At 56.6% G+C, this 17,805-nt stretch overlaps 1 protein-coding gene across 16 annotated transcripts in view; it reads right to left on the reverse strand.

The window, feature by feature from the left end:
* Window positions 1-2,838: 2,838 nt before the first annotated feature.
* PTPRN2 (protein tyrosine phosphatase receptor type N2) overlaps window positions 2,839-17,805 on the reverse strand; it is a 724,029-nt gene continuing 709,062 nt past the window's right edge. For 13 of the 16 annotated variants that reach the window (XM_072763267.1, XM_072763274.1, XM_072763268.1 and 10 more), the window contains 2 exons: window positions 11,506-11,579; window positions 2,839-4,439 (listed from right to left, as the gene is read on the reverse strand). In XM_072763267.1, the coding sequence (XP_072619368.1) occupies window positions 4,368-4,439; window positions 11,506-11,579 (146 nt within the window). In that variant the 3' untranslated portion in view covers window positions 2,839-4,367. Of the gene's footprint in view, window positions 4,440-11,505; window positions 11,580-14,812; window positions 17,391-17,805 lie in introns of those variants that run through there. The other 3 variants (XM_072763275.1, XM_072763283.1, XM_072763269.1) reach the window with 3 other exon arrangements.

The following is a 17,805-nucleotide window of genomic DNA, read 5'->3' on the forward strand; positions in this document are numbered from 1 at the left end:
GAGCCTTCTGGAAGGTGGGTGACTCAGTGCTCACTGTGCCCTGCCTGCTCCAGCACCGAGCTCACTGCCCCCTGGTGAGGGTCTGGGGCCAGGTGAGTGCACATATTGTTCTCTTTAGCTGCCCTCTGCCAGAGTATACACTTGGTGCACACTAAGTGCTGGATATGGTCAGGGGGAGGAAAGCGCTCCCCATGACCAAGATATGCACATCCCAGGTCAGTCCAGAAGGAAGTGCCATTGTGATCCCATGGACCCCAGCAGGTGTCGCAGCAGCGGGGGGCTGGGCCCTGGGGTCACAGGGGCTTCTGTGGGGTCGCCTGCTGGCTGAGTGCTGGAGCAAAGGGTCTGCAGGGAGTCCTCACGCCCGTTCTGTTTCCTTCCAGAATGCCGGCTCCATCCTGTTTCATGACTTCTCTTGCATGTTTTCGTTTCACGAAGGGTCTCCGGCTCTGTCCTCTGCTGTTCCCAACCTGTTGCTACCCAGGCAGAGGTGTCTACCTCAGCTCGGACCACCTCAACGTGCCTTCCCCACTTTCTAAATGATCGCTGCTCTGGAGTTCATTTCCAGAAGCTGTTGGGGGGCACCTGGGCTGCTCGGTCAGCGAAGCGGCCGACTCATGGTTTTGGCACAGGTCCCGATTTCAGGGTCGTGGGATTGAGCCCCACAGGGGTGGAGGGGGGCCTCTGTGCTCAGTGTGGAGTCTGCTGGAGATTCTCTCCCTCTCCCTCTCCCTCTGCCCCTCCTCCTGCTCAAATAATCTTAAAAAAAGAAGTTGCATTGGATTCTTTTTCAAATCTGCTTCCTTTCCCCCGCACTATTCCCATGTGCCATTTGAAACATCCAAACTCCTTTTATGGCCTTTTTGTATTGTGTTATCTGCATCTCTCCCCCATCAGATGTCCCTGCATCTCTCCCCGTATCAGATGCTTCTGTTTCTGCTGCTGTGGTCCTGGTCCTCGTGTGTTTGTCATTGTGGGGAGCCATGCGATGCCCTGGGGCATGTCTGTCTGGGGACTTGGCTGTCCACCGAGTGGTTTTGCCTTCACTGGTGCTTGGCACCGAGGGCTCCACTGGGCTCACGTCACATTTAACCCTACTCATTCCGTGTGGGTTTTCCGTGCTGTCGGGGGCACCCCGGCCCTCACACCTTCTCATGGCACCCTTCTCTTCCAGCAGGACAGCTGCGCTGGCCACTGTCCAGAGTCCACCCTTGGTTGTCCGGCCCCAGGGCAGGGATGTGCCACCACTGACTGGTTCCAGCTGGAAGGGGTTTCACAACCTGGTTGTTAAATACAGCTGCTAAAATGACACTTAAAAAAAAAAAAGATTTTATTTATTTATTCATGAGAGACACACACACACACATACAGAGAGGCAGAGACACAGGCAGAGGGAGAAGCAGGCTCCATGTAGGAGCCTGATGTGGGACTTGATCCCGGGACTCCAGGATCATGCCCTAGGCTGAAGGCAGGTGCTAAACCGCTGAGCCACTCAGGGATCCTCCCAAAATGACACTGTGTTAAACAAAAATTTATATTCACACACGAGGGGCCACTTCCCAGTTACTCTGACTGCCTTCCCCTGTCTCCAGGAGCTGTGTTGGAGTCTCTGGCCACTCCGGCCACTCCCTGCCCTTCCCTTGTGGGAATCACTCTTCGGGAGGGTATTTCCATCACAGAGATCAGCAGGTACGACAGTCTGGGGATTCATCTCTCATTATGTTGACTTCCAGACAATCATCATGGGTGGTGGAGAAGACGGGGCTACATGGCCCTGATTGTGAAGGGGGCATGGTGTGTTACTACTCTGTGCTGGCAGGTGCAGATCTAGGACGAGCTCGGCACACCTCTGCAGTGGACACGTAGGGATGACACAGCTCTCGAACACGCCGCCTCCCAGGGCCGCCATGCAGGGTCTGAGTGGGCAGCTCTGAACCCTTAGCCCTGGTGCGGCTGGGTGTCCACACTCTGCCCACACCGATCCCCGGTCCCGGCTACGTCCTGTCTTTAGAGCTGGTGTGTGCCACGTATTAGTATTTTGTGCAGCATTCCTGCATGCTCCTGGTGGGAGGGAGCCGTTTCATGGCTCTGCAGCCTGCCACGTGCCCATTCAGACACGTGCTTGGTGTGAGCAGCCTCCCTTGTGTGATGCCTGCATCTGCGAAGCATCAGTGACCCCAGCGTCAGTAACTTACAGTGTGTGGGGAACATGAGTCTGTACCCAGGCAGGGTTTGAACGCGAGGCTGATTCAGGAAAGGGGAGCCTAAGAGGCCTTATAGCTGGGTGCTCCCCCAGCGAGACCTGGGGGGCTGATCTCTTGAGAAACACACACCAGTGCTTGGGTTGACGCGGAGAGCCTCACGCCGGCAGGCACAGTTAGCCGTTACCTAATTCCCGGACAAGCTGACACATGCAGCCCTGTGTCTTTGGGGTTGCTGAGGGGGGTAGAGGACCAGCCACAGCGCCCCGCCCATACCGCTGGCCCCTTTGTGGGGAGAAATGTTCCGAGCTACCAGTGTGTGTCCTTTGGGGGAGGCAGCCGCCTTGGTTTGCTGTGAGGGGTGGAGCCCGAGGCCAGGAGGGAAGGGTCCTTGGGGCTGCCCCTGCACTCACACTGCGCAGATGTGCATGAGAAGAGGACGCGAGGACACTGCGCACACCATGGCCCCGGCGTGTCACCAGGATCCTGCAATCACTCTTTGATGCTCTGGGCCTTGGTGCACAGCTCACCCCACAAAAGCGGAATATTCTCAGGCCTGGACTTGCTCCCCAACATCTGGGGGCAAAGGATGGGCAGGGAGAGTTGCTCTGTACTCCCCAAATGAAGACCACTCGAGTGTGAAATCAAAAGTTTAATCTGACACAATTAAATATATTCATATATCTCACGCTGGAGGATCTCTCTCGAAACATAAGGAGTTAGAAATTACAAGTAGGTATATGATTCCTATACTCAGATAAATTAGTTTCTATTCATTATTTAGATTCCAGATAGGGAGTAACGACTCTGGCAAAAACTATAGATCTATAGAGCAGATGACATGACGGTACCACTTAAAGACACAAACAGTATTTTGGCATCTTCCTCCCCAGGCACAGGCCGCTCTCCCAAGGCTACTGGTTTTTGGGACGTAGAATCTATTTAGGGTGGAGAGAATGTGCGCAGGAAGCAGGACGTGGAAAGGGACCGGGATGTGCTCATAACCACTCCTAAAACGGAAGCTGCAGCATCCGGAGCTATCTGCACGCCTTCTTGGAAACTGTCGTCCCGATCCCAGAGAAATGAGTTCCTCCGTCTCTGGGGGGTGGGGGGCAAATCGGAATCACCCCTAGATGCTCGCGTCTGTGCGAGTTGCACAAGTGCCTGACCTAGGTGACTGGGGAGGAGGCCCGGGGCTGGCACTGCCATCTCCACTTTTCTCCCTGGTGCTATGATGTCACACCCAGCAAAGCAGAAAAATACATGTCACCCTGCGTCACCTCCTGGGAATGGGGTACCCAGGGTCTGCTCTGGAAGCCACAGGGCCCAGGACACACCCTGGGAGGGCAGCAGAGGTGCCTGATGGTGGCGGGGGTTCCTCATGCTCCTCGGGGGCCATGGAGCTTCTGACCTGCCAGACCGGCTCCCCTGATTCTGGTTACTTACCCCCAAGGAAAGAGTTTGTTGGCTGCATCTGCTTTTGCAGTGTGGAAACCCATATTTTAAAGTTATAAGTGTGTCTCTAGACTGGCTGCCGATGTGAGGCCTCACTTGGGGTGGCTGGCCTGCGAGGCGGTGCCCTGGGGCCCCTGCCCATCCCGGGGCAGGTGTCAACAGTGCCGGGAGTGGGCGTCGGGGAGCGTGGGGAGCACGGGGGGGAGCAGTGACGGTTTTATTATTATTTACCCCAGAGCAGCAGGGCAGTAACAGTCTGTTGCTCTAGTTCCTGAATAAGCCAGGGGTTCCTCCCAGTGATAAGTCGTCCTAAAGACAAGTGCCACGTCTTTGCGGTGCCCTAGGCCTTCAGGCGGTGCCCGGCCAGCTTTCCCTGGGTCCCCTCCCTGCACAGCTGATCCAACCTTCAGCGCTCCCTGGAGACAGTCCAGGACACATAGGACTGCGTCATTGCTACGACACAGTTTGCAATTGAGAAGGTGAGTATGTGCTTTAAGGAAAAGTAATTTTTCTTTCAAGGAAGCGAACACAGAAAAAGTGACTGTCCCTGTGATTGGACGATCCCACAAACCTCTCCCAATTATGATTTGGCTGAACACAGATGCACATTGTACCCGGCAGACTGCATTGACGGTGATGGCGATGAGGCAGGGGCACCGAGGACACGGCCAGGGGTGTGGGGTCCTCCCAGCCAGTGGTGGAGGTGGACGCTCACTGTGGGAGGGCCCGGAGGATGGCGTTCACCTCCTCCGCCACGGCCGTCAGTGCAAACTCAAACTGCTCCTGGAGGGACAAGAAAGGGAAGAAGAGGTGAGTGGGGCCACTTTCCTCTCAGCTCCGCCCTTTAGCTCTGCTGTGTTATTTTGCAGAAAGAAATAGTTCAGAAAAACAAAAAACAACAAAAACAACATAGGTCATGTATCTCCACAGAAAGGAGAGGGCAGTGGTTTGCAAGATAAGGCCCCGGGTTGGACGTCTGGGGGGCTCAGTGATTGAGTGTCTCCCTTCAGCTCAGGGAGTGATCCCAGGATCCTGGGATCGAGTCCCATATCGGTCTCCCTGAATGGAGCCTGCTTCTCCTTCTGCCTGTGTCTCTACGTCTCTCATGAATAAATAAATAAATAAATAAAATCTTAAAAAAAAATACCCCATGTTGATGGCGATTAGAATTCGTCACGTGGGAAAGGCTCATCTTTCATTACCGGGAGGAGCTGCCGAGGCCCCAGCAAGCAGAAGCCCCCACTTGGTACCCTCTGACTGTGCGGTGACAATGACCACGGTGGAGTGCAGGCCTGGGGCAGATGCCACATTGGCGCTCTGAGCTCCAGCCTCCCCTCCAGCTGCGTGCAAACCCGCCGTGGAACCCGCCATGCCACTGCCCCTCGGAAAGGGAGCAGGGTAGTGTCCTCGCTGTCACGGGCATCAGCCCCACCCTGTTCCATCTGCCAGGAGACCCCACCTCACCCGCGGCGTGGCCAGCCTTAGACGTGCGTGTGCACATGCGTGCTCCTAGCCACACGCTGGACAGGGCAGCTGCCTCAGGCCAAACCCTGCAAGACCAGGAGGTAGACATGAGGGCACTGTCAGGACTGTTCTGTCCTCTGGGAGCACAGGCTTCAGCAACGGGAGGGTCACAGACCATTCCCCTGCACACACTTGCCACACGACACCCCCAACGCTGCTCGAGAAACTTCAGGTGGGCTGTGGGCACATCTCAATCGTACCAGCGAAGCCCAGGACTGGCAAATGATGGCCACCATCATCGATTGGGAGTTTCTGGGCAAGGAAAGCCCCACTGATGGCTTAATACTTGACAATTCAAGTGGCAGAGTAGCTCCAGATCCAAAAAATCATGACCAAAGTCCACTGTGGATACCCAGTAAGTAGCAGAAACAATAGAACTGCGGGGTAATTCAGTGCTCACTCTGGGACAACAGGCTGTGTCCTCTGGCATGCTCCTTGCACTGGCATCAAAGCGATGACCTGCATGGACTAATACAGTGCCTCTACCAGGGGCTGGGGTGGCTGAGGGGGGTAGAGGACCAGCCACAGCGCCCCGCCCATACCGCCGGCCCCTTTGTGGGGAGAAATGTCCCGAGCTACCAGTGTGTGTCCTTTGGGGGAGGCAGCCGCCTTGGTTTGCTGTGAGGGGTGGAGCCCGAGGCCAGGAGGGAAGGGTCCTCGGGGCTGCGCCTGCGCTCACACTGCGCAGATGTGCATGAGAAGAGGACGCGAGGACACTGCGCACACCATGGCCCCAGCGTGTCACCGGGATCCTGCAATCACTCTTTGACGCTCTGGGCCTTGGTGCACAGCTCACCCCACAAAAGCGGAATATTCTTGCCCCTCCCAGATCTGGTGGGGGGAAGGCTCCACAGGCTGAAGACTCTACTGTGCCTGTTTGTGCTGAAATGTGGTTGGTTGCTGGAAGCACTGGTCTCCCTCCCGGGAGGGGCCCTTGTGTCCTGCCTGGCACCTGCGTGTGGGAGACCCCTGTCCCCTTCTCTTGCCTTGCTCGGAAGCAACCTCAGAGAGATGCCCCACCGTCTCTCCAGCTAACAGCTCGTTCAGTGGGATGTGTCCTTTGGAGGATCCGGGTTTGTTACGTGTGAACAGCCACACCAGACCATTTCTTCCCAAAACACTTGCTTGCCAATGGGTGGACCAAGGCTTTGTGATGATTTAAAATGTGAAAAAAATGAAGAGACCCCCTGGAACTCTCATGTCATATGTCATATGCCTGCTTCCAGCTTGAGACACACCGGAAGTCCATCCCAAGACAACGTTTATGGGAAAGTGGGCAAGCATGAAGACAGATGTGTGTTCACGCACTTGGAGTCCTATGCAGCTGTCAAGAGTACCTGGTGGGGAGGCAGGGAGGCAATGTGTGTGCCACAAGGTCAAGTGGCAAAAGCAGATGGCAGACTTGCACCTGTGCCTTGATCATAATCATCCAGACACTGTGTTCGCAGGATGTGTGACACATGACAGGAGGCGTGGCTTAAATTGTTACAGTATTGATCGTGTGTCCCCTGGAGTGGATGGGCCTCTGGGATGCACAGGTTTCATGGCGCTGGGTCCTGCCACAGGAGGCGGCTCTGGGTGCATCGGCTGTTGGCGGGGGGCAGTTCCTGTGACAAAGGGCCTGCGGTAGAGGCGTGTGGTGCTCCTCAGGGCCGGTGGGCGATGGGTCAGGGCTCATCAGCCACCCTGCTCCTGCCTTGAGACATGTCCACGAGTGGTAGTTCCGAGGAGTGGTGGTGCCAGTGCCTCACTGGTCACAGGTGGAGACCAGGCACCCCCACTTTTGGTGGCACCACCTCCACTGACAGATCTGAGCTGGCCCCTCAGTTGTTTGGGTGGGCCTCGAAGAAAGGCTGGGCAGACGCCACACCTGACGTGCTTTTGTGGTGGTGGCTGCGAGGGTCATTGGAGGTGTTGGGGGTGGCAGGCTGCGTGTGTGTGTGTTTGCATTTAGAGTTACACTCAGATTCCTATTTGGATCCTCATGGCTCGCACAAAGGGCTGGCTGGACCCACAGTACTTTCATCGTTCCCAATTTCAAGGGGAGCCAGAGCGAGTGGCTGTTGTCTTCCATGGAGGGCCAACGACCCCTCAGGGGCAGCACTTCCCGCCTCTCCCATAAGGCCGGTCCAGACAGCATGCCCTCTGTTCCCCGGGGGCAGCCGTCCTCCACAGGGACCAGCCCTGGCTCCGTCCTTGACATGTGTTAGCACAGCAGGCCAGGGATAGGGTGCACGCGTGTGCACACGTCCATGGGTGTGCACGTGTGTATGCACGAGTACATACGTGTGCACATGTGCACACATGAGTGCGTACATGTACATGTGTGCATGTACATGACTGCACACATGTGCACATGTGTATGTGCATTACACACACAATGCACAACTGTGTATGCATGTGCACACCTGCATGCATGCACACATCTGTGCATGCATGAGTGTGTGCACACGTGTATGTACGTGCACATGAATGCAGGACTGTGTGTGCATACATGCAGGTGCACACATGTGAATACGCACATATATGCACAAGGGCACACACATGTGTATGTCTATACAGTGCATCCATGTTTGTATGCATGCATGTATGTGTTCATATGTACGTCTACATGTACACGTAGGTGCACAGGGGAGACAGACACAAGGAGGGATGGAGGGGATGATCTCAAAGTGATGAGGTGGGTTGTGATGGAGCAGGGGAGGGGCGGGGCCAAGGGCTCTGCACCGGATTACACTCATTTCCATCAGTACTTGCTGCTCCAGACTATGGGGAGGTGTGAACACATGTGGGACGGTGCCCTGTCTCCAGGAAGGTGAGTCCAGCCTTAGGGAGACGTGCTTGTGGAGTGGAACATGGACAGGGTGAAATCCAAATGCAGAAACAAGCCAGGGAGGTGCAGGGGGCATGGACGTTGCCTGTATACACGGTGTGCATCCCCCCCCCCCCCCCCCGCCCCGGGCCAACCAGACATCACTGCTTCCTGGGGACACACAGGTCAATGAGCTTTCATTCTTAAGAGTGACCAACGTAAAAAAGGGAATGTTGTTATGGAGAGCATTCAGGCCTTGATTAAGGAGGCACCTCTCCCGAGATGCCCTGCAGGGGGTTGGGGGAGCCTGTCCCGACACAGGCGGTGGACGATGGATGCTCAAGGCTGACAAATGCGTGGCGATGGGGACCGGGGGACACGTCCTTCTGTTGGAGTCTCATCCCTGTGACAGATGCCAGCTGCATGGCCAGGGCTGTGTCTTCCGTGTCTGTCCTCAGGTAGACACGTGTGATATGTCCATGTTTTGTTCGGCCAAGGGTTTGTGTCCAGGGGGAAAAGCAGCTGTTGGTGGCTTCTCTGAACATACGGATGAGGCTGTGCAGTCATGCTGTGTGCCGGGGTCGGGGCTCCGCTGGGTCCTGGTCCATGGAGCCCACCATCTGTCCTTCATGTGGGGCAACCTGACCACCGTGTTTGAATGAACGGCCCACGGGAGACCTTCTCTTGGCTTCTATGGAAGAGTGTTTGGGCCGTGCGGCACTATCGTTTCCCACAGAAATTCTCCTTTTGTTAAGTTGAACCTTAGGGAAAGTTCAGTGTCCTGGAGTCATGTTGGGTGAAGCTGTCATAAACTAGGATGGGATGTCAGCTTTGATGTGAAAATCTCGGGAACTACCTCTACGCGCACACCGTAGGACAACTTTTAAACCCCTACCTGTAGGAAGAGGGTGGGTTCCTGCAGGGAGGCTGGGGAGGCAGGTGCTCTGTCGTCTGGGCGACAAGCGACAGCTAAGTAATCTGACCCAAGGTGCTATAGCGCGAATGTTTGGTCATTCACTCAGTCAGTCACTAACCTGAGCAGCTCTGTGACACACAGTGGTCACGACTACAGCTTTATCTTCCTTCCCGGCAGGGCCTGGCGGCCCTCGCCCCGGGCACCAGAGTCCGTTTTATCAAACTGGACGCAGACCAGAGGTCTGAATGTCTTTTGTGCTGAGTCGGGCATCGTCCCTGTAGTTTGCTAGGCCCACCCCGGAGTGTGTTTGGGGCATCCTTGCACTGGCCGGGGTGTAGGAGGCCTGCTGGAGGTGCACCCCAGGGCGGGGAGCGCGAGGTGAGGCACCTGAGGTTTCCTGCAGGTTGTCAGTAGAGCAGGAAACAGTCCCAGGCAGCACCAGGATCCAGGCAGATGCAGGATCTGTGGTTCACCCCTGCTGACAGGTGGCGCTGCTCTCCCACCACCATCTCAGCCACCAGGTGCGGCCAACCCTTCAGGGGTGGTGACCAGACCCTGCCGTGTTGGACCCCACTCCGCCAACTGGGTGGACCCTCCGTGAGCACAAGACCCAAAGGTTGTCACCGAGGCAGAGTCACCTGCTGAAGTCTGACAGCGAGACAGCAGAGAGACATGAGCGGCGCCAAGCTTCTCCTGCAGGACACTGCCCATTACCAAGAGGAATAACTGGGTGGATGCCCCCTGAGCCGAGCAATCCAAGGAGAGAAAACAGGGTCATGTGCGACCTTCTGGGATGTTCCTGCCCAATAGGAACAACTGGAACGATCACAAGAACGTCAGATAAACCCAAGCAGGGCAGTCTACCAACCCCAAGCCATGCCTGCCCAGCTCTCCAAGACCTCTTGAGGCCACCGAGCCGTCCCACTAGGGAGATGCATTGGGGGGCAGAACATGACCACGGAATGCATGGGGGGGCGGTCCTGTCCAGCAAGGGCTCACTGGGGACACGGGTGAGCTGGGACATGGCCGATGCCTGAGTCAGTAGCTCATACTGATGATGGCTTCCTGGCCTCCATCTCCTGTGGTGACGCTGGCAGGGGGAGCCTGAGGGCGTCTGCCAATGACGCAGATTATTTCTGCAAGTGTTTTGCAGGTCTAAAATAATTACAAAATTGCAAATTAAAAAACAAACCCTAAGAAAACAAAATGTATCACCATCGATAAAGTCTTCACGCTAATCACATGTGATTCTCATAACAACCTGTGGGGGTGGGGATGGGGCAGGCACATGGTGCTGGGGAAGGACCCGTGAGCTATGGTTCCAGTTCAAAATGCGCAGCGTAGCCCTATGAAGCGCGTGGCTTCGTTGTTCTCAGCAGAATGTGTGGATTTGGCTGTCTCCTCTCCCACCCAGCTCAGACTGGGTTATGTCTGATTTAGACAGAGGGGGGACTTGGGGGCCGCTGGTATGCTCCAGGGGGAACAGTGAGACCCCGGGGGCGGGATAACCAGGCCAAAGCCCATCCTCGGGCCCTGAGGCCAGCTCCTCTTTCCGGAGCGCTTGTTTAAGGCTTCAAGTCCCCTTAGGCAGGAAGTAGCGGTTCTGCGAGGGCTTCTGCTACTGACTTTGGTCTTCTGTGCAGGTGTTAGCAGCACCAGGCGTCAAGAGTACCCTGAGGAAGACAAGACTGGTATCTTATGGCTCAGGCCTTTCAGGGAACAGACGTGGACGCTGGATTTTCCAAACGCTGGAGGAACATCATGCCACCCTTGCTGCTAGCTCTGCGTAACCCAAAGCCACCCCGCAATCTTGTGTTTATTCTCGTTGCACATAAGTCCTTTTCATTAAGTATACAGACCAGCTACTTTGAGGCACTGGAGGCCCTGAGGACCCCGCGGGGACCTCTGATGACCACACAGCAGAGCTGTGGTTCCGAGGGCCAGAGGTGGGGGAGGCTGGCGGGATGAGTGAATCTAGAACATTCCACGACAAGGTGCTGGGGTTTACCGCTGACCTCTTTTTTTTTTTTTTTTTTTTTTAGATTTATTTATTTTAGAGAGAGAGAGAGAGAGAGAGCAAGAGGAGCAAGAGAGCGAGCGCATGTAGGGGGAGGAGGGGCAAAGGGAGAGAGAATTCCAAGCAGACCCCGCATTCAGCACAGAGCCCAGTGTGGCTCGATCCCACGACCCTGAGATGCTGACCTGAGCCAAGACCAGGAGTCACTTACCCAACTGCACCATCCAGGTGCCCCGATCACCAACCTCTTTTTATAAAGATGTGATGCTCTCACCCCTCCCAGATCTGGTGGGGGGAAGGCTCCACAGGCTGAAGACTCTACTGTGTCTGTTTGTGCTGAAATGAGGGTGGTTGCTGGAACCACTGGTCTCCCTCCCAGGAGGGGCCCTTGTGTCCTGCCTGGGACCTGCGTGTGGGAGTCCCCTGTCCCCTTCTCTTGCCTTGCTCGGAAGGAACCTCAGAGAGATGCCCCTGACGCCCCCACAGCCCCTGAGGACTGGCTGCCCCTGGTGACCCCATAGTCCCTGAGGACTGGCCGCCCCTGACGGCCCTGCGGCCCCTGAGGACTGGTGAACAGTACCTTGGTCTGGACCATGCCTGGTCTCTGGTCTCTCAAGTGCTCCAGGGTCGCGGCGATATCAATCTCCTTAGCGCCTGCAACAGACAACACACAGATGGCGGTGAGCTCAGACACAAGGTGACCACTCTAGGCTGTCCCACTCCTGTAGCCGGGCTCGCTTTGGGCTAAGAGGCCAAGTCGAGGTGACTACACTCCTCCCTCAGCAGGCCTGACAGGCAGCAGTTCCCGCGTGCATCGGTTCAGAAGCGCGGCCTGAGATGTTGCTGTCAGGGGTCCATCTAGGTTACTGACCATGCTCATCACCATTAGAAGCTACAACTTACTGTTCTTTTTCTTTTCTTTTTTTTTTTTTGGTGGCGTTTTCTTTTTTTTCTTTTAAAGATTTTATTTATTTATTCATGAGAGACACAGAGAGAGAGAGAGGGAGAGGCAGAGACACAGACAGAGAGAGAAGCAGGCTCCATGCAGGGAGCCCGATGCAGGACTCGATTCCGGGACTCCAGGATCATGCCCTGGGCTGAAGGCAGGCGCTAAACCACTGAGCCACCCAGGGATCCCCTTGTGGTGGTGTTTCCAAGAATGTTTTTGAAATAGGAAGCATATAAGCTTTAATTGTAACTGCACAGGATTAAAAAAATTTTTTTGAGTCATGAGAAATTAGACTAATAAATGTTATATTACATTGGCCTTTAAAGACGAGGCATCCAATGAGGGTTTCAAATGCTAAGGAAAGGTAATGATGCCCTTGGATGCGTTCACTGGCCGAACGTCACTGACAGACCTTTCCCCAGAGAGCATCGTCTCACAACAGGGGATCTGAGCTTCACAGAAATAATACTATTTGGGTTTGAAATTTTGACCTTTTCATTAATTCAACGTGTGTTGTTTTTCTATTTCTAGGAGACAAAGAGTTGAGACACATCCACCAGTACAAAAATGCAAAATGTGGGAGTGGGTGGCTGCCTCCGAGGTAGACGAGGACCCACGTGCCACACGAGGTGCCACGTTCTGCGCATCATCTCAACTCACAGCAGGGTGGAGCTGCCCCTGCTCCTGCTTGTCTAGGCAGGACGGTGTATCCCTGGTCACCAGAGCAGGTGGCTGCCATCATCGGCAGCCAGGCTGCTCCAGGCGGAAGGGGCCCTGCTCGTCTGCACGATCTGAGTGAGTGCATCGCTGCCTTGGCACAGAGCCAGGAGATTAATGTGAAGATTTCCAAGGTTGTCATAAGTTTGAAAGTCCTGCGGTTCAGTGGCGTATTCTGGTGGCGCCCGAGCTGCCAGTGATGTGTTCCCGGCGCAGCAGGTGAGACAGGTAGAGAGGGACAAAGGTGGGCAAGGGAGATGGTGGGAGGAGACAAGGCTGAACCACATGTACCAGCACAAAGGGAACAGTTGTCTCTGGCAACGTGTCCCCTGGGGGAGGAGGGATGGCGGAATGGCCACCTGCACCCGTGTCAATCCCTAGTCCCCGTCCTTGAGCAGACAGGATGGAGCGCCTGCCCCTCCTGAGGCTGTGGGGATGGTGCTCAGCCCCTCGTGAGCTCCCAGCCAATATGGTGGCCTTACAGGAAACTTCCAGGTAAGGAATGCACCCTATGGGCGCAGGAGCGTTACACATTTCCCCCGTGTTACGTCAGGGCCTTCGCAGGGAGGAGGAGAAAGCTCTCCCTGGAGCAGCCAGATGGACCCTCACGGAGCTGGGCAGGTGGGGTCCCCGGAGAAACTCATTCCAGGAAAAGACAGGACTCAAGTCCTGGGAAGCTGACAGCAAGGCCTCAACACATCTAATCTTGTTTTAAAGGGAGCCCACGTTTCCCCTGTTCTGTTCCGTTGCTCTGCGTGTTTTTGTGCCAGGACCACACTGTCTTGATGATCACAGCTGCTTCGTAATAGACCTTGGAGTCCAGTTCGTGATGCCTCCTGCTCGGCTGTTCAGGGTCGGCCCTGGTCCTGTAGGCACTTTAGGATCATTCCTGTCCTGTGAACGAAGCTGGTGGTACGCCGATAGGGATTGCGTTAAATGTGCAGGTTGCTTTGGGTAGTATGGACGTTTTAACAGTGTTTTGTCAAAAGCAGATGAACACAGGGGAAGGGGAAGAAAAAGGAGAGGGGGAAGAGAGTCGTGAGACAGAGAACACCTGGAGGGCGGCTGGAGGAGGTGGCTGGGCTGGGCTGCATGGGGAACGGGCATGCATGAGGCACCTGTCAGAGGAGCACTGTGACAAATCCCTAATTTCTGCCCCTGGAGCCAACACTGTTCTGTGTGGTCACTGAAATCTAAATAAGAAAAATAAAGTTCAATGATGGATTGAAAACAGTAAATAGAAATAAAGGGAACCTGTGCCCCTGAGACAGCCTGGAACAAAGGGTGAGTTTGCCCCACTGCCCAGTGGGGAGATGGGGATGAGGGGGCGCTGGGCCAGCGGGTCCAGGGGTCATTGGGTGTGGGGTCCCCCACAGCGGCCAAGGACTGAGGCCCTGCTGCTTCCGGAGTAGGCCGGGCGTCTGGGGCCACATGCACACTTCGGGGGCAACGGCACACAGGACTTGGCCTCTTCCAGGAACGGGCTTGCAGTAGGAAGGTTAAAGCCTACATGGAGGGGGTGGGGAGACGGTTTGCAACACCCCACACTCGGCGCTGCCTCTCTCTAGCCAGTGTGGTCAGAAGCACCCTGGGGGCCATTGGGCGGAGGCCCCGAGTGTGGGCTCTGTGGGACTGTCCCCCACCCGTGGGCTGGTGATGGGGCTCAGGTGCTCTTCTTCCCCGGCCTGAGGCTCCTTGCAGGGTCTCACGCAGTGCCACACCAGCTGTTAGAATTCTCAGCACCGGGCCCTTTGGTGGCTCGGTGGTTGAGCATCTGCCTTTGGCTCAGGGCGTGACCCCGGGGTCCTGGGATTGAGTCCCACGTCGGGCTTCCTGCGTGGAGCCTGCTTCTTCCTCTGTCTGTGTCTCTGCCTCTCTGTGTGTGTAAGAGTATGAATAAAAAAAAAAAAAAAAAAAGAATTCTCAGCACCCATAGCATGTCAGGAGCTCTTGGATTCCGAGATTGGGCTCTCCCGAGGGAGAATCTGCTCATTTACGGTCTACACTGGCTTCCAGGCACGCCCATGGCTGCTCCCTCCTATGGCCGGAGTCACAGATCCTGGAGCCTCTGGTGTGGGGTGGACCCTGGTGCAGCAGGCAGAGACCGAGGCCTAGTCCTTCCGGAAAGAAGTCTTGAGGGTTTAGTGTGGGATCCAGACTCTGATAAAACCTCTCTCATTTTAAGGCAGTTTAGGGCACTTTCTTTTAGTCCTTGAAGCTGTTTTTTTTTTTTTTTTAAAGGTTATTTGAGAGAGAGATAGAGGAGAGAGAGAGCATGAGTAGGGGGTGGGCAGAGGCAGAGGGAGAAGGAGAAGCAGACTCTCCACTGAGCAGGGAGCCCGACATGGGGCTCCATCCCAGGACCCCAGGATCATGACCTGAGCCGAGGGCAGAGGCTCCACTGACTGACCCCCCCCCCCCCTTGGAGCTGTTAAAACCTCTTCCAGCAGCTCTTGTATCCTGAGGGCTGCTCTGTGTGCTGGGACCCTGTGGACCGTCCCTGCTGGAAGCCACAGGAGAGGGCTGGGGACATGCGCCCTCCCTCCTGGGTGGCCGCCCCAACCCGCCCCTTGGATGAAATGCTACGAGTAATGCCCTCTGGACCAGCACCTGAGAGGGGAAGGGTGGGAGAGGAGGGGACGTCTGATGGGCTGTCCCGGGACCAGGAGGGCGGCTAGCGCAGAGCCAGAGTCGGACACTCAGGAAAGTCAAACCGACGCTTAGAAACGTCCAGAATTAAATTCTGGGAAGCGATGTTGTTGGCATGGATGGCTCACAGTCCCCTGCTTGCTAGGATTGTGATACTAAGTCAGTCAGCGGTCGGTTGTGAGTGGTGGGGACACTCCGGAACGGCGCCACAGGGTCCCCAGCCCATCCCCGCTCTGGTCTCAGGGCTACCTCTGACTCAGAGCCGTGGCCACGGGGGGAGGGGGGACGGGGAGGGGCTCTCAGAGCCACGGCCTGGGGTGGTGGGGGGGTGGGGTGCCAACGGTGAAGCACTGGGCCCTCTTCTGACTCCTTGCAGCCTCAGGAAGGAGATCAGATCCTTCACCCCTCGGGAGAGAGCCTGGAGGTCGTCAGGACAGCGCGGGACTGTTAGCACTTATGGGGTGTGTCCTTCCTAGGTCAGCCCAGGGGACTGGGGGGAGGCCCTTAGAAAGAGTCGCTAATTCAGTGGGATAGAGCACTGTCCCCAGTACTGCAGCCCAGCCAGACAGCGCCCTTTCCCGTGAGAAGCCTCAGGATCCTACTGAGCACAGCACGTGAGCTGCCACTGCCCAACAACCCAGACAGCTGTGCTGGGGACTCCCTGCCACCAGGACGGGACACGCCCTGGCTGTGTGGGGAGGAAGTGAGCACGAGCTCCCAGAAGGGCTGGGCGCAGGGGTCTCCAGGGAGAGGCTCCTGGCCGGGGGCAGACACCCAGGCCCCGCAGAGGGCGGGCCACGGCACCAGCAGGCTCTGTAGGTGCCCGTGGGGCTGGCAGGACAGACAGGTGGTGATGCCTGCAGGGACGGGGGTGGGGACAGGTGGATTGGCTGCTGGTGCCCATGGTCCCCAGAAGGGCTGGGCCTAAACACCAACTGAGTGAGGCTAGGCTGAGCTGGTCTGTGCTTTCTCACGTGCCCCCATGGACGGGCCGGCCTGGGCAGGGGACTGCGGGCGACTCCAGGAGCAGACCTGACCCAGGAGGGCTGGGGGAGCGGGCAATGCATCTACCCGCTGGCAAGTCTGTGCCCTGAGCTATCCACCCAGCCCCGCGCTGCTCGTCCATGCTGCCAGGCCCCTGGGCCAGAGACCAGTTAGGAGCCACCGTAGGATCTTGGGAGTACCCGGCCCGTGGTGTCTCGTTCTCTCCCCTGCCCAGTCTGGCCAGGTCCCAGCTCCATGGCCGCCTCTGACCCTGTCTGACCCGTGTGCTGGCAGCTTGGTGTGGGAAGCGCGGAACATGCGGCGACAGCAGATGACGGAAGACTGCACACCCCAGCTCTCCTGTCCAGACCCTGCCTGCACTGTTGCTTCCCTGGTGGCTCCAGACTGACCCAGGTTGGGTGTCCTTTCACCCCGGGCCCTGTGCAGGCTCCTCGGGCCCCTCCCCTGCTCCCGCGTTCATGACCACTCCTGCTGCCTGAGTTTCTGCAGTGCTGACTCTGGGGCTCTGGCTGCCCTCTAGTGCCTCGACCTCGGCTCTGCCATTTGCAGAAAGACCAGGGATCTATGTTGACCTGGTCGGCTGGGGGGCCCTCTGGCCCATCACCAAACCTCTGAGCTCTGTTGCCTTAGTTTACAAGGTGTTGGAACGCAGGAGCCTCATATCCCATTCTGCTCCGAAGACAGGAGTCCACAGCCCTGCTCAAGGCTCTGCCCCGGGTGGGGAGTGAGGTACCTCCCAGGGCCCTGCAACCCAGGTGAGGGTACTCCTGGTGCTCATGGCCCTGCAGACCGCAGTTTTGGGCTCCGTCTGTTTCTCCCCATAGGGGAGAACCTCAGGGAGGATGACAGGGTTGTCCTGCCTTGTTCACCCCCTTCCCTGACACCAACCCTGGCAAGGTGTTCAATAAATGCCAGGCTGAAACAACACTTCCGTGGCTTTGCCACGAGAGGGTCACCGTGGCATGGCGACCGTGGCCATGAGGTAGAGCAGGATCCATGAGAGGAGAAAGAAGCTGGGGAGCCATGGAGCAGTATGTGCAAAGGCCCCGAGCTCCACAGTCAGAGGCTGCAGTGGTGAGATGCGAGAGTCAGCAAGGCTTCTGAGGGCTTGCTCTTTCAGACGCCAAGTAGATGCCGTGTGGATGCTGTGTGGAGAACACATGAGGTCAGAACCCAGCTGGGGGATGAGTCCAGAGGCTGCTGCTGTGGGGCTGGAGAAAACGGGGTGGCGGGTACCTGGGGATGCCCACCTTCAGCGCAGTTCCCTAGAGCCCCATGGCCCCGTGAGGCTCCCTGTGACGACAGAGGTGCTATGTCACCCTCTGTGGCAGCCACGAGTCATGTGTGGCATTGGGCGCGAGATGTGTGGCCAGCACGATGGAGGTACCGATTCCCAAACTTTAATTCACTTGAGTAGACACGTGGGGTTCATGGCTGCGTACTGCGCAGTGCATCTCTGGAGGAGCAGCAGCTTTCAAGAAGCTCAAGGAGCCATGAACTATTATTAGTCAGGAAAGGTATCTGGATAGCTCACAGCACGATTACATGCTTGACAGTCAC

The sequence above is a fragment of the Vulpes vulpes genome, chromosome 7 (assembly GCF_048418805.1).
Source record: "Vulpes vulpes isolate BD-2025 chromosome 7, VulVul3, whole genome shotgun sequence".
Taxonomy (NCBI): Eukaryota; Metazoa; Chordata; class Mammalia; order Carnivora; family Canidae; genus Vulpes; species Vulpes vulpes.